We start from the raw sequence: 15,213 nt of genomic DNA, 5'->3' as shown, positions 1-15,213 counted from the left end.
CTTCCTCCAAAGCCCAGTCATCTAAATCCCGAGACCCCCGAAAGAGAGGAAGGTCGATTTCAGATACCCCCCCCCCCAGCCCCGCCTCTTCCCCCCGCCCGCCCAGCTTCCTCTCTCTATGAGGAACACTTTCACTTCCTGCTCCTCCGGGCCTCCCTTCAGAGAACAGGTAGGGGTCCCCAGGGACCTAGCGGCTGGTATCGTTACCCTCACTGCCTCCCTTTGGTACCAGGTTGCTGCCCCCCCCCCCCCCCCCCCCCGCACCCACTGGGCGCCCAGGCAAGCGTCTGCCCCCCAGCCCCCACCCCCCCTGCATGCTCTGGGCAGGGCACCTGCTCACCGTCCCCACCCTTCCTAAAACCCTGGGTTTCTAGGCAGCGGGCTGATTGATCTGTTCAGCTGTTGGTTACCCATCTCCTATATCACCCCGCGAAGGCAGGTGCCCGTTCTTTCCACAGGACACCCAGTCAGGGCCTCTCCTTATTAAGAATCTGTCGTTTGGTGCACAGATGAATGGACCCAGGGGTCCTACTCCTGGCATTGCTGGCAGGGAAAATACTCAAAACGGCCCACCTTGAGAGAGAACTCATGCTAGCGAGGACTGTGTACTTGCTGAAGAGTTGAGGTCCAACGGACAGAGGGACAGATGCGTTATAAAGCAAAAAAGAAAATGCTAGCAGTAACATCTTGGTAGCGGATATACAATGTTACCCGTCAAATTCTGGTTTTCTGGATGTTTGAAAATGTCCCGTGTGAAACGTTGAGAAGGGAATATTTGAGGTGCTCCCCCGTGGTCTGGGAAGGGAGGAAGAGAGGATGTTGCATAAGATAGGTCACATTGACAGCTCCTTCTGTGGGCTGAGCATCCGTCCCGGTGCTGGGTTCTGGCAAGGGCTGGTATCCAACTGGTCCCCGTCGGTATTATGGCAGCACTGGTTGTCAAAAGCTGAAATATTTCTGCATCTCTCGGTAAATAGCTGTCCATCTGGGTCCTCTTCTTTCCCCCCTCCCTGCCAAGACCCACTGGCTTCCCTCCTGGGATCCCCAGATCTCCCCCACCCTCCTAAGACTAAAGAATTAACACCCGCCATAGCAAGGGGCCTTGGGTCCATTCTGATTGGTCAGGGTTTCTGCCATATTGGTTGTAAATCTGTTGATGATTACCCCTGGATTGGAGCCACTTTGAGCCTTATCTTCCTCCCTGCCAGAGGCCAGGCCATGGCTTGCTGGCCTCCTGCGTCCTGAGGATGGCCCAGCTGGAAGACGAGGCCTCTGCAGGCCCCATCAACGGGGAGAGGTGAGGGCTGCTGGGGCTGGGGTCTCCAACTCCTGCCCTAGCTTCAGAAACCCCTTCCATCCAATGTCCACCCCCCCAGAAGACCCTGAATGCCGTCTTATCCCTTGGCTGCCCCTTCCTGCACCTTTGACCCCCACCTCAGTGTCCCACTGCCCATCTCTAATCCCTTGTCTCCTGGACTCTGCATGTCCCAGATGGGTTCCATCACAGGTGAATGGAGCAGGTGAGACCCCCATAGGGGTCCCTGGGACCCCAGAGCCACTCCTTCGCCTCTGGAGGACGTGGGGGGTGTGGCAGATCCCAGAGCTGGATATCCAGGATGCAGAAGCCCTTCTTGAGCTGTGGCCTCCGGGGGTGAGTACTCACAGCCAGGGACCTTCTCTGACCCTCCCCGGGTCACCACAAACCAGTCAGGACTCTGCTGATTCCTAGCAACAAACACCACAAACCAGAAAAACTGAAAAGACTACTTATTGATTCCAGGGACCAAAAAACCCAGAAGTGAAGGGAATTTCAGGAATGTCTGGACCTGAGCATTAGACAACTTATAAATCTCTCCCCATCCCATTTCTGGGCTTTGCTTCAACTGTGGGGAAAGCCCAAAGAACAAACACTTATTCTACAGTAGCTTAGGCAAATAGGCTTTTATCTTTCTGACACATCCAGAAAGGCGGCCACAGGCTCTGTCCAGCAGCCCTAGAAACATCAAGGCCAGCTTCTCTACCATTCTCTTGGATGCCCCTCACTGTTGCCAGGTGGCCGCCCGCCCCAGGTCCAAATACATGTATGCACTCCAGGCAGGAGGAAGAAAACAAAGGAAATACCAATTGCACCAGGAAAACTAAAAGTCTTTACAATAGATTCAAAATACATGGATGGGGCCCATGTGGAAATATTTTTTAAAAACTCACATGGGAGTTATAAACCCAGAAGTGAGAAACACTGCCTACATCATCATCCATCTTCTCCGGCTGGGCAGATTATGCCAGAACAAGGCTACAATTCTACAAGGGACGAGGATGGACTTGGATAAGGCAACTAGCTGGTCTACACAGCTTCCTTCACAGGGGGGCTCTGTCCTTGTGGTGCCAGAGATGACTGTCCCCAGCTCATGGCCACATCCCACAGGTTTAACCATCCCAGTGTAAAAAGAGGTTTCCTTCCAAAGAGCTCAGCAAAAATCTTGTGGAAGATTTCCCTTGACTGGCCTTGATTCACATTCCCATCTCTGAAGCAATCACAGTGATGAGAAAGTACTGTCATCCTATTGGCTAGGTCAGGTCACAGGACCATCCCTAGGGCTTGGAGGGAGTTAGTCCAACCCACAGGGACGAAGGGAGGGAGAGGGTTTCTTTGAAAGAAATTTGGGGTATGGAATCTAAAATAAGGGAAATGGACACTGGGTAGGCAAAAGTAACAGATATTTGCACAAATCCCTTTCAAGATGACCTTTGCCTCAGGGGGGTCCTGGCTGCCTCAGTAGGAAGAACGGGCAACTCTTGATCTCAGGATTGTGAGTTCGAGTCCCACACTGGGAGTAGAGATTACTTAAATAAAACTTAAAAAAAAAAAAAAGATGACCTTTGCCTCCATTCCCCCCACCCCACCCCAGAGCTTCCTGGTCACAGGACATGACCCCAGTCAGGTCCTGGTGTTGAGGACAGGAGCTTCACCAGGAGAAATCCACACCTACCAGATCCAGAAGCTTCCTGACGGTGAGGAGCCGACCCCTAGATTCCAGCCCACAGTAAATTTAATCAGCTTTGCTTCCAAAATATCTCCCAAATGCTATTTGGTGCCATAAGTGGGATGCAAACATAAAGTCACAGGAAAAGACGGGAACTCCAAAGGGTAGAAATTTCCCTGTTTTGAAGATTTTGGGGGGGATTACAGGACTGAGGAAGAGAGAGTCCCAGGGAAAATGAGGCTGCCACCCTTAACTTTTTCTTCCTTGCCCCTTGTTGCCCCGTCCCCGCAGGTGTGTCTCTGGAATATTCTAACCTCTGCATGCCAGACCTGCCCCATCTCCTGGCCTTCCTATCAGCCAGCAGGTACAGATTCCCCATAAAAAGGGCTAAGGGGGTTCTATCCCTAAGACATCCCATCCACACTGCAGCTCCCTCTTACCTTTTCTCAGGGATGTTTTGCCCAGAACACTGCTCTTGCCCCCTCCCACTCTAAGGCCTGGAGACCAACACACAGGTGAGGGATGGCTCCCTAAGTGAGGGGGAAGCCACTTTCCAGGCTCCTTGGTCCAGCAGGATGGCCCTTCAGGGACCAGACTACTGGGTTTGTGGGAGAATAAAATGGGGGTGAGGGAGCTATGGGAGATTTGACTCCTGGGCCTGACTGACAAGGGGCCGGGGACCAAGCCAGTAATGAGGCTGGAAATTAAGTCTCCCAGTGCCCTGAAGAAAGCAGGGCTGGGTTCTTGGATGTCTGGGACACCTTGGTTATGCTGGTCCCCAGGTCCCCCACAGACTGGCAGTGTCTACCTCAATGTCCCGGAAAGGGTGCTCTCCATGGTGAACAAGCTCTACCTGGAGACTCACGGAGGGTGGGGGAAGGAGCAGATCCCCCCAGAGACACCTCCAGAAACTGCAGAAAGACACAGTTCCGGTGAGCTGGGCTGGACAGGGTCCTGGGCCCCCAAGGGACAAGGGAGCTGCTGCCGCTGTTCTGTGGGGCCCAACTCTCCCCTCACATCCAGCCCCCAGGAACCCTGCTCCTCACCGGGTCTCCTGGGTGGAAGGCCCACTCAGCCCAGAAGTACACCATCCTGGGCCAGCCCTGGCCAGCCTGGTGGAGGAGAAAGAGAAGGAGGATGAGGACGAGGATGAAAACGCGGACGACTACGAAGATGAAGAGAATGGCCCCGAGGATGTGCTGGCCCATCACATTCAAGCTCTGGCCAGGGCCCGGGGCAACTACGTGGGCAGGCAGTTCCAGAGCCTTCGGGCACGCCTCACCTCAAATGCCAGGGGCCCTCACAGGCCTGGGGACCCTGCCACAGAGCTGCTTCAGGATGTGCGCCACCTCCTTACTGACCTCCAGGACCACTTATCAAAGGACCCCGATGTCAGGGCTGTTTTTGGGAGCAGGGGGCCTGGGGTCCCCCAGAAGGACGATGATCTTGGTAATAAGGAGGGCTGGAAGGGAATTTATGGCCATTCCCTGACCCCACTCGGGTTCTCGTGTGCCATCCCTTGGCGCTATCTGTGTGTCCACACCCAACTTCTTTCTCTCCATCTCCGTGCACCTGTTTGCCTAGCCACTCACATGCCTTTTCCTACATAGAGTAACTCCCGTTCCGTTCACCACTGCTCCGTCTCTTGCATGTGTGACACCCGCACTCCCTCTTCCATGAGCGTGTTCACACCCAGGCTCCCTCTTCCACATGTGTTCTCTCACCCGTGTCTACACTTGTGGGGGGTCAGAGGCCAGAGCGGGGTGGTACTGAGGCCTCGGGGCGGGGGTCAGCACTTCAGCCCTTCGCTCACCCACCCCAACCCCTCGCAGGCGCTGCGGTGGAGGCAGCCTTGTGCCGGGCGGTGCTGGCGCCGTTGAAGCCTGCCCTGTGGGCGCGACTCCGCAAACTCCGAGCCCAGGAACTGCGGCGACTGAGGCAGCGACAAATAGCCCTGCGGGTGGGGGCGGGGCCTCCGGGATGCCAGGGGGCGGGGCTTGAGGGGCAGGGCCCGGCCCCCGCCCTGCGCAGCCGCATCCACGCGCGCCTGGAGCACCTCCACGCCGCCTGCGCTCCACGCCGCAAGGTGGCGCTGCTGCTGGCGGTGTGCACTGACGTTTACGCAGGCCTGGCTCAGGGCGAGAACCAAGGTAAAGGAGGTTCACCTGCGTTCACCTGGATGTGCGGTAGCTTGCCGGGTGGGAGGTGCCTGTGTGCACGTCGAGGGGAGAGGGTGGCACGCTCTAGCGGGAGACGTCTGGTGATCTGGTTAGAGGCCTGGTGATCGGGTAGGAGGCGTTTGCATGCCCATCAAGGTGGAAGGGCAGCCAGCGCCCATGTCCCGGGGATCGGATGGAGGTATCTGCACGCCCCCATCCGCTTCAAAGCCTGTCCTCCCGCTCCGCCAGAGCCCCTGGGGGCCGACGCCTTCCTGCCCGCACTGACGGAAGAACTGATCTGGAGTCCGCACATTGGGGAGACGCAGCTGGACGTGGAGTTTCTAATGGAGCTGCTGGATCCGGATGAGCTACGGGGAGAAGGTGAGTCCCCACCCCAGAAACGCTGGGAACTAACAGGGGGCGCCCTAGGGGCCCAACAGCCTCGCCCTGCAGCGTCGGACAAGGCGGACAAGCCGCAGGGAGACCTGGGGGGACCCGGGTTGCCAGAGAGCTGCACTGACCGCCCCGTCCTGTCCCTAGCCGGGTACTACCTGACCACGTGGTTTGGGGCGCTATACCACATCGCTCACTACCAGCCGGATGCGGGCCGCGCACCCCAGGGGCTCAGCTCTGAGGCTCGTGCCTCCCTGCGCCAGTGGCACAGCCGGCGGACACTGCACAGACAGGACAGGCAGGACCACGCCGGAGCCCAGGTGATCGTCCCTTCCGACTGCGGGTGAAGAGGAGCGCTGTACCCATTGCCTTTCTCACCCAGCCTCCTGCCCCTCCCCACAGGTTAGCCTGCCCTTTGAGGAACCTTGGGCAAGAGATCCTGTGCCCAGAGACCAATGATGACGAGGGGTCTCAGACCCTCCTGCTTCTCAGGCAAGATTCCAGGGGCCCCAGGATGGCACCAACTTCTAACCCCTATTGGCTTAGGTGCAGGGAGGAGGAAGGGTTCCCAGGAACAGAAGCCCCTCTGGTTTGCCCCTTCCCCTGCCCAAGATGGCTCCTTCCTAATCCCCAGAATCTGTGAACATGGTCAAAGCGACTTTACCTTGACATGCGGAGATTATTCTGGATCATTCTGGGGCCCCAATATAATCTCTTTGAGTCCTTGCAAGAGGGAGGCTGGAGGGGCAGGGTCGGAGAAAGAGACAGGATTTTGTAAGCAGAGGGTGGAGTGATATGGCTGGGAACCAAAGCAGGCACCCTCTAAAAGCTGAAACAGACAAGTGGATTTTCCCCTGGAACCTACCGAAGACTCAGCCTTTGATTTTAGGCCGGAAGAGCTATTTTGAACTCCTGACCTTTAGAACTGCAAAATAATAAATTTGTGGGTTTTTTGACCTGGTAAGTTTGTGGTAATTTGTTAACAGAAGCAACAGGAAGCAAATATACTCTCTTACCCTGAACTTTATTTTCCATAGAAATTATCACTTCCAGGGTGCCTGGGTGACTCAGTGGGTTAAGCCTCTGCTTTTGGCTGAGGTGGTGATCTCAGGGTCCTGGGATTGAGCCCCACATCAGGCTCTCTGCTCAGCGGGGAGCCTGCTTCCTCTCTCTCTGCCTGCCTCTCTCTGCCTACTTGTGATCTCTAATAAATAAACAAAAACATCTAAAAATTTTTTCTAAAAATAAAATAAATTATCACTTCCTAACATACCATAATATGTACTTATTTATTGTGGCAACTGTCCATAGGCTCCCTCCCCTTAGGCCGCCCAACAGAAATACAATGCAAGGGGTGCCTGGGTGGCTCAGTGGGTTAAAGCCTCTGCCTTCGGCTCAGGTCATGATCCCAGGGTCCTAGGATCAAGCCCTGAATCGGGCTTTCTGCTCAGCAGGGAGCCTTCTCCCCCCCCCCCCCCGCCTACTTGTGATCTCTGTCTGTCAAATAAATAAATAAAATCTTAAAAAACAAAGAAATACAATGCAAGCTATATACGTAATTATAAGTATTCCGATAACTCCATTACAAGAAACTAAAAAGAAGCAAGTGAAATTAATTTCAAGAGCCTACCTGATTGAACCCAGTATGTCCCAAAGGTTATCACTTCAACCTGTAATCAACATCTGAAAATTAGGAGCACCTGGCCAGCTCAGTCGGTGGAGCATGTGACTCTTAATCTCAGGGCTGTGAATTGAGCCCCACATTGGGTGTAGAGATTACGGAAAAACTAAGAAGAAATCCTTGAAAAAATCCAAAAATTATTGTGCTGTGTAACGTTCTTTTGCATATGTGCACAATATTCAAAACCCAGTGTGTATTTTATATTATAGCACATCTCAGCTGGGACCAGTCCCATTGCAAGTTCTCAGTAGCCACCACACAGGGCTTGGAGCTACCATTTTGGAGGGTGGCCTTGGAATGTCAGCTCCAGGAGGCTAGCGGTTTCTGTCTTGGGCACAGCTCTATTTTCAGTGCCTAGACAAATCCCTGGCACCCAGCAGGTGTTCGGTAAATACTGGCTAAATGATTCAGTGACAGAGTTTCTGTGGAAGGCTGAAGATAGCTGCCCAAAAGCTATTCCTGTCCTAATCTCTGGAATCCATGAACATTACCTTATTTGGAAAAGGGTCTTTGGCCCGGTTTTTAAATGAAGGATCTTAAAATGGGGAGACTGTTCTACATGATCTGGGGGAGGGCTCTAAATGCAATACACGTGTCCCTAGAGAAGGAAAGCAGAGGGAGATTTGACACTAACAGGAGAAGGTGATGGAAAGACAAGCAGAGAAAGATTTGAAGATGCCGGCCTGGAAGGTTGGAGAGTTGGTGATCACAAGGCAAGGAAAGCCATCAGGGTGGCACCTGGGCGGCGGTCAGTTAAGCATCAGGGTTTTGGTTTTGGCTCAGGTCGTGATCTCAGGGACATGAGATTGAGACCTGCATCAGGCTCTGAGGTCAGTGGGAAGCCTGCTTAAGATTCTCTCTCTCTCTCCCTCTGCCCCTCCCACTCATGTCTTCAGGCTCTCACTCTCTCTCACTCAAGGAAAAGTAAATAAATCTTGAAAGAAAGAAAGAGTGGTCAGCTACCAGATGCTGGGAGAAGCCCAGACAGGATGCTCTCCTAGCACCTCCAGAAGGCGGGGGTGGGGGGCATCCACACCTTGATTTCACCCCAGTGATACTGATTTCAGACTTCTAGCCTCCAGAACAGTAGAAGACATTTCTGTCATCTTAAGCCACTGAGTCCGTAGTCATTTGTCACAGCAACCACGGGAAATTCAACAGTTATTCAGCACTTAATATGAAAAAGAGAAAAATGGAGTAGAATTAATACCCAGCCCAGTCTCACTCCCGCAACAAGGGATATGCATCTACTGATGCAGGAATTAACTAGAAAAGTAGAAAAATCCCCTCACTCCACTTCACAGAGAGAGAGAGACAGATTGCCATTACAATTGACATTTTGCATTTCATAACGACCAAAATTCTGTAATTTTAGACGTCATCCAAAAAATGTGCCAGGAAAGGGTTTTTTGGCGATTGTTTTTAAAAACCAAAAAGCTCAAAATGGCTGCAGCGGGCAGTGAGTCAGCAAGCAGGGATGGGGGAACGACAGGATGTGGCCTCTGGTCTTAGGTTCATACAGAACTGAGTGAGGGAGCTGGATCCCAGGAGACAGAGGGGACCATCATCTCCTTTTTCAAGAACCTTCAGAGCAAGCAGGGCACCAAGAATTTCATTGTGTTTACTTATTATGCATTTTTAAAAGATTTTATTTACTTATTAGACAGACAGACAGAGAGCCCAAGCAGTCAGAGGGAGAAGCAGACTCCCCACTGATCAAGGAGCCTGATGAGGGGTTTGATCCCAGAATGCCAGGACTGTGACCTGAGCCAAACGTGGATGCTTAACTGACCGAGCCACCGAGGTGCCCCGATTTATTATGCATTTATGTAGATATGTATTTTTTATAATTGTAGTAAAAATCATATAATACCAAATTTACCCTCTTAACTATTTTTAGGTGTTAGAGTTATAATAGTGTTAACCGTATTCACTATTTTTTGGTGTTAGTGTTATATATATTAGTGTTAACTGTATTCACACTGCTATGAAAGTGTTAATATATACACATGGTTGTGTAACAGATTTCTGAAAGTCTTTGTCTTGTAAATCTGAAACTATGCCCATCAATCACAACTCCCATTTCCCCTTCCCCCGCCCCTGGCAACCACCATTCTCCCTTCTGTTTGCATGGTTTTCATGATTCTTAGATGTCTCATTTAAGTGGAATCATACAGTCTCTCAGTTAACTGGCTTATTTCACTAAAGCAGTATGTTCTCGGGGCGCCTGGGTGGCTCAGTCAGCTAAGCGGCTTCACCATTCTTTGTTCTCTGCATGGGTAGGTCTTGCGGACAGTCCCAGTTTCTGGATTTCCTCATTATTAGATTCCAGCCCTGCAGTTTCGGCAAGTACACCCTGAAGTAGGCTGCGTCCTTCTCAGGACATCCCCTAGGGGGCCCCCTGATGGGCAGGGCTAACTACCGGTGGAGTGAAGAACTGTATTGGTCTGATCAACGCGCCGCAATAAAAAAGCACAGATGGGGGGCGCCTGGGTGGCTCAGTGGGTTAAGCTGCTGCCTTCGGCTCAGGTCATGATCTCAGGGTCCTGGGATCGAGTCCCGCATCGGGCTCTCTGCTCAGCGGGGAGCCTGCTTCCCTCTCTCTCTCTCTCTGCCTGCCTCTCTACTTGTGATCTCTCTCTGTCAAATCAATAAATAAAATATTTTAAAAAAAAAAAAAAAGCACAGATGGGGCGGTTAAAGCACAGAAATGCGGTTTCTCACAGTGCTGGAGGCTGGAAGTCCAAGATCAAGGCCTTGGCAGGTTTGGTCTCCTCTGATGCTTCTCTCCTTGGCTTGATGATGGCCATTTTCTCCTTTTGTCTTCACCTGGCCTTCCCTTTGGCCCTGTTACATTAGTTCCCAATCTCTTCCTATAAGGACGCCATTCATATCGCCCTGGGATACCCATACGACTTCATTTTAACTTAATAACTTAATCACCTTTTTAAAAAAGATTTTATTTATTTATGTGAATGAGAGAGAGACACATAGAGAAGTGGCAGGGGTGGGGAGGAGAGAAGCAGACCCCCCCATCAAGCAGGGAGCCAGACTCTAGGCTCGATCCCAGGACCCTGGGATCATGACCTGAACCCAAAGACAGACATTTAACTGACTGAGCCCCCCAGGCGCCTCTAAATTAATCACCTCTTTAAAGGCTCTTGCTCCAAACACAGTTGCATTCTGGGGAACTTTGGGTTAGGACTTCAACATATGAATTTGGAAGGGAGGGTCACAATTCTGCTGGTGGTGGGAAGTGACTGCTGGATCTCTGCTCCTCTGAGTTATGATGTCATCAGTGGGTGGGACCCTGGGACCCTGCGAAGGACCTGTCCCCAATAGCCTTTCACCCAATGCTTGTAGGCTTGTAGCACCTCTCCTTGGTTCTTGCTGAGTCATTGGATTTATTCCTACTGCTATATTCTATTTATAGCTGGTGATACTGCTTTTCTACCTCCTAGAGTGGAATGACATTTCCTGTTTTTTTCCCAAGATTATTTATTTATTTATTTATTTGAGAGAGAGAGAGAGAGAGAGAGAGAGCGAGCGCGCATGCAGGCACATAAACTGGGTGGCAGGGGGGCAGAGCAGGCAGAGGGAGAAGCAGCCTCTCCATTGAGCAAGGAGCCCAATGTGGGGCTTGATCCCAGGACCCTGGGACCATGACCTGAGCCGAAGGCAGACACTTACTGAGCCACCCAGGCACCCCTGACATTTCCTGTCTAAATAGAGGTGTTGAATTAAAAAAAAAAATCTGAGTTGACTTCAAGAAAACTATCCAGTAGCTAAGTACATGGGTGATGCATGGATACGTGGCAAGGTATAGGAAAGTGAAATGCAAAAGATGGGCATTTGGGCTATCACTGGTTGAGGACTATGGGGTCACACCCAGTATTTTGTTCCCTCTGGAGCTCGGGGGAGCTTCGAGCTTTGTGCTAGATGCCTCCTCTTGTGGTCCCATTCCCATGGTGTCCCAAACTGGCCACAGCATCTCCCCCGCACCTGCTCCTCCTCCTAGTACCCATTACAGGGGGCCCTCATGGTCCTCCCCAGTCCCTAGGCTAGAGCCCTGAGTCCCATCCTGGTCACCTCCCTTGCCCCTCCCATGCCCCTCCACCATCCTCCCATTCCATGGCCCTATCCTGGTCCAGCCCGGCCTCCACTCCCTCCCAGCTTCCAGTCCAGGGAATGCCCTCCAGTCCATGCCCACACGGTGGCCAGAAGGAAATTTAATTTAATTTGATTTGATTTATGTATGTTATGTTATTTTAAAAATATGTTATTTATTTATTTTTAAATCAGAGAGAGAAGGAGCACAAGCAGGGGGCGTGGCAGGCAGAAGGAAAAGCAGGCTCCCCGCTAAGCAGAGAGCCCGATGTGGGACTCGATCCCAGGACCCTTGGATCATGACCTGAGCAGAAGGCGGCCACGTCACCGGCTGAGCCACCCAGGTGTCCCAGTGTTATGTTATTTTTAAGATTTTAAGTAATCTCTACAGCCAACATGGGGCTCGAACTCACAACCCTGAGATCAAGAGTCGTCCGCTCTTCTGACTGAGCCAGCCAGGCATCCCACATTTTTCATTTTGATGTAGTCTAATTTAGTTTTTCTTTTGTTGCCTGTCCTTTTGGTATCATATTCAAGAAATCACTGCCAAATCCTGTGTCATGCAGCTTCTCCCCTCTGTTTTCTTCTAAGGGTCTTAGAGTTTGACTTCTTACAGTTAGGTCTTTGATTCATTTTAGGTTCGTTTCTGTATATGGTATTGTGTAACGGTCCTACTTGACTCTTTTGCATGCGGATATCCATCCCAGTTTTCCCAGCACCATCAACTTAAAAGACTGTCTTTTCCCATTGAATGAGTTGGGCACCCTTGTCAAAAATCATTTGACCTGGGTGGCGCCATCCGTGAAGGGACCAACTCTTGGTTGTCGGCCTGGGTCATGATCTCAGGGTCTTGAGATCAAGCCCCACTTGGAGCTCCCCACTCAGTGTGGAGTCTGCTTGGGATTCACTCTCCCTCTCCCTCTGCCGCTCCCGCTCATGCTCCCTCCCTCTCTCTCTCTATCTCAAATAAATAAATAAACTTAAAAAAAACATTTTACCTCATATGCAAGGGTTTATTTTTAGAATTTGTGTTTTTAACAAGTTGCTGCTAAAAATCACTGATATATATATCAGTGATTATATATATATATATATATATATTAGTATCAGATTAAAAATAAAACAGGAAGAGAGGTTATACTTTTGGAGAAGTCGCAGTGAGGGTGACACCTGAGCAAAACCTTGTCAGAAGCAAGAGTCACAGGCACGAGGGTCAGAGGCACGCATCTGGGGAGGATGTTCCAGGCAGAGAAAAGCTGTACAAAGGCCCTGTGGTGGGCATGTGCCCTGCAGGTACCAGGAACATTGAGGAGGCAAGAATTCTTGAGAAGTCTTTGGTACAAAAAGATGGTTTTATAAAAGCAAGGGGACAGGACGTGTGGGCAGAAAGAGCTGCACTTGGGGTCCTGAGGAGTGGCCCCCTATATATTTTCAAGTTGGGAGGGGGTTGGGGTTAGCACAAACCTCCAAGATAGTTTGGAAACAAGGTTTCCAGGACCCTGAGGGGGCCGGCTATTGCTAGGAAAAGATTCTTTATTACTGTTTAATAAAAACTCAGTCATGAGACTCTTCAGATGTATATCAATGGGTCAGAGGCTTGGAGGATGATTGTGTGATTGCGAACATGTATCTTGAGAGGCAGAGATAAAGGAAGTTTCCAAAGGAATTTGTATATGTTAAAGGAGACTAAAAGAAACCGGGATTGGGGGGGGGGGTGGAGACTTATAGCATCCTGGGGGGTTGGGATAACGTTAAACCAAGATTGTCTTTTGCCCTTAACTAAGTATTAGCATCAAGGCAGCTGGGATCCTAGAGGAAGGTCACTCTGCCTGTTTCAAGGACTTGTCAGTGGGCTGTGTGTAGTATGGAAATTTAATTTTTTTTTCTTTTGCCTTGTTTCCCACATCAATAATGAGCCACCACATCACACCCATTGAGGAACACTGTATGTTTTGCCTACATATTACCCAGCTGCCCCAACATCCTAATAGCTAATGCTTCGTGGCTTCCTAGCCTGTTTTTAGGAGGTCATCAAAAGGATGTGACCACCAGCTGACCCACGAGCGGGACTCAGGCAATCAGAGGCGCCTCACTCCTTCCCCTGACCATGGAATATCCTTCTGCCCACCACCCCCTCCCAGGCACGTATCCTTGCCTGAGCAAGGTGTCGTTGAGACCATCTGGCCTTTACATAAACTTTAAGATTCTGGTAGGTGGATGGGAGACCTACTCATCTTGCGGCGCCTAAGACAACCCTCGGAAGTACCTTCCCTTGCTTGTTAAACCAACCACCCACCCATCTGGAGCGATCTTCCTCTTTCTTTGGTCTTTCCTTGTCCTCTGTGTTATGGGGCCAGTTTGCAAACCAACAATTACCAAATCAAGCCAGGAGCCTGAAGAAATGGGCCCTGGGAAAGGGATGTCTGCAGGGAAACTCTCCTGTTGGCCATGGATGTCTGTGCGGGGAGGAGTGGCCCCATGTGTTAGATGCTTGTGGACCACTGCACGAGAATGGGGGACGCCCCCCAAAATGCTGGCCATTGCACACTGTGTCAGGCAGGGAAGCACGAGCCTACCGAGGGGGGCTGGCCTCTACTGCCCGCAGTTTGGCCCCCAGAGCCTGAAGCTTGAGCTAGAGACTGGGAAGAAGAACTGAATTCAGGAAAAGGACACGTGGCTCTCCATACTCTGCTAGCTTCAGAGCTCACAGCACCGTGGGAGAGCAAAATAATAAGTTGCAGACCTTAGCAGGCCGTTTTGCAAAGCTAGGAGGGTGCAAAGTGTCCCAGATAAAGAGCTGAGCACATGTACAAAGCCTGATTAGGACACTAAGAGGTACGGTCCCTGGGAAAGTGACAAGGATCTCCTGGTGCCTGACAATGAGATGGACCACGTGCCCCATGCTATCAAGAGCCTTACTGCAAAGGAAAAATTTATATAGAGATCATTCTGGACTGCTGATAATGGAGAAATATGTCCCAAAACTCTGAGGGGAAAACTCGCATCTCTCTGTCCCTTGAAGATGTAAATCTGAACATGCCTTTGAAATATGAACACTGCCCAGAGACTGAGGGCCAAAAGGAGGAGGGAGGAGGCTTTTCAAAATACAGACTGCTGGGGCACCTGGCTGGTTTGCCCAGTGGGGCATGGGACTCTTGATCTTGTGGTTATAGGTTCAGGCCCCACCTTGGGTATAGAGATACTCAAAAATAAAATCTTAGGGGCGCCTAGGTGGCTCAGCCAGTTAAGCATCTGCCTTTAGCTCAGGTCAGGATCCCAGTGTCCTGGGATCAGCCCTGCATCGGGCTCCTTGCTCAGTGGCAGCCTCCTCCTCCCTCTACCTCTGCCGCTACCCCTGCTTGTGCTCTCTCTCTCTCTCTCAAATAAATAAATAAATAAATAAAGCCTTAAAAAAATAAAATCTTAAAAAATAAAATAAAATAAAACAGAGACTGCTATAGAAGCTCCCTGGCCAAAAATCTAGTCCACAGCCTCCAGAAGATGACTCGTCAAGGGCTAAAGCTTTGGAATAAAAGCTTTGGGGTTTCTGCGTCTGTCTGTATGTTTATGCACATCTGCAGACGGATGTTATGTACATGTGATATTTTCCCACCTCCGGGGGGTATTGCCATAATTAATTTGTAAAAGCGTTCTATTTAATTGGCCTAAAGAAAAATAAGCTTTAGGATCAATACTGTACTTAGGGAAAAGTAAAGTGTCATTTTCTTTCATCTGCTAAAAGGACAGTTTTCCTGGACTGTTGGTCTGCTCTTGATGAGATTATGAAAGGCTCTTCCTGACGTAGGTAATCTGCCTAGAAAATAGATTCTGTTTTATCAAAATAAACTCCTGTGCTCCTTGTTGTCTTTATCAGGTATTTGATTACTTA

General features: G+C 50.7%; 1 protein-coding gene across 6 annotated transcripts; it reads left to right on the top strand.

Moving 5' to 3' along the window:
* The first annotated feature begins 110 nt into the window (after positions 1–110).
* RINL (Ras and Rab interactor like) lies at positions 111–6,195 on the top strand. 6 transcript variants are annotated; one of them, XM_032841875.1, is made up of 12 exons: positions 111–169; positions 1,209–1,297; positions 1,492–1,651; positions 2,910–3,012; positions 3,276–3,348; positions 3,435–3,499; positions 3,767–3,916; positions 4,008–4,433; positions 4,817–5,134; positions 5,393–5,524; positions 5,684–5,856; positions 5,939–6,195. In XM_032841875.1, exons 1-12 carry the CDS (start codon positions 119–121, stop codon positions 5,993–5,995), a joined length of 1,797 nt encoding a protein of 598 aa, XP_032697766.1. In that variant the 5' UTR covers positions 111–118; the 3' UTR covers positions 5,996–6,195. The 6 variants fall into 6 exon arrangements, with proteins under 6 accessions (XP_032697766.1, XP_032697767.1, XP_032697768.1 ...); XM_032841876.1 differs by lacking the exon at positions 3,767–3,916; XM_032841880.1 differs by lacking the exon at positions 1,209–1,297 and having other exon boundaries at positions 135–169.
* Positions 6,196–15,213: the final 9,018 nt, after the last annotated feature.

Source organism: Lontra canadensis, unplaced genomic scaffold, assembly GCF_010015895.1.
Source record: "Lontra canadensis isolate GAN:19392208 unplaced genomic scaffold, GSC_riverotter_1.0 scaffold125, whole genome shotgun sequence".
Taxonomy (NCBI): Eukaryota; Metazoa; Chordata; class Mammalia; order Carnivora; family Mustelidae; genus Lontra; species Lontra canadensis.
The sequence above is the reverse complement of the archived record's forward strand: the minus strand, read 5'-3'. Positions and strand labels throughout refer to the sequence as shown.

Excerpts from the sequence above, each read along its gene's own strand:
- RINL (XM_032841875.1), top strand. The coding sequence starts at position 119 with ATGAGGAACACTTTCACTTCCTGCTCCTCCGGGCCTCCCTTCAGAGAA. Across the intron at positions 170-1,208 it reads GGCCTCCCTTCAGAGAACAG|AGGCCAGGCCATGGCTTGCT; the intron begins GTAGGGGTCCCC and ends CCTCCCTGCCAG. Across the intron at positions 3,917-4,007 it reads TGCAGAAAGACACAGTTCCG|CCCCCAGGAACCCTGCTCCT; the intron begins GTGAGCTGGGCT and ends CCTCACATCCAG.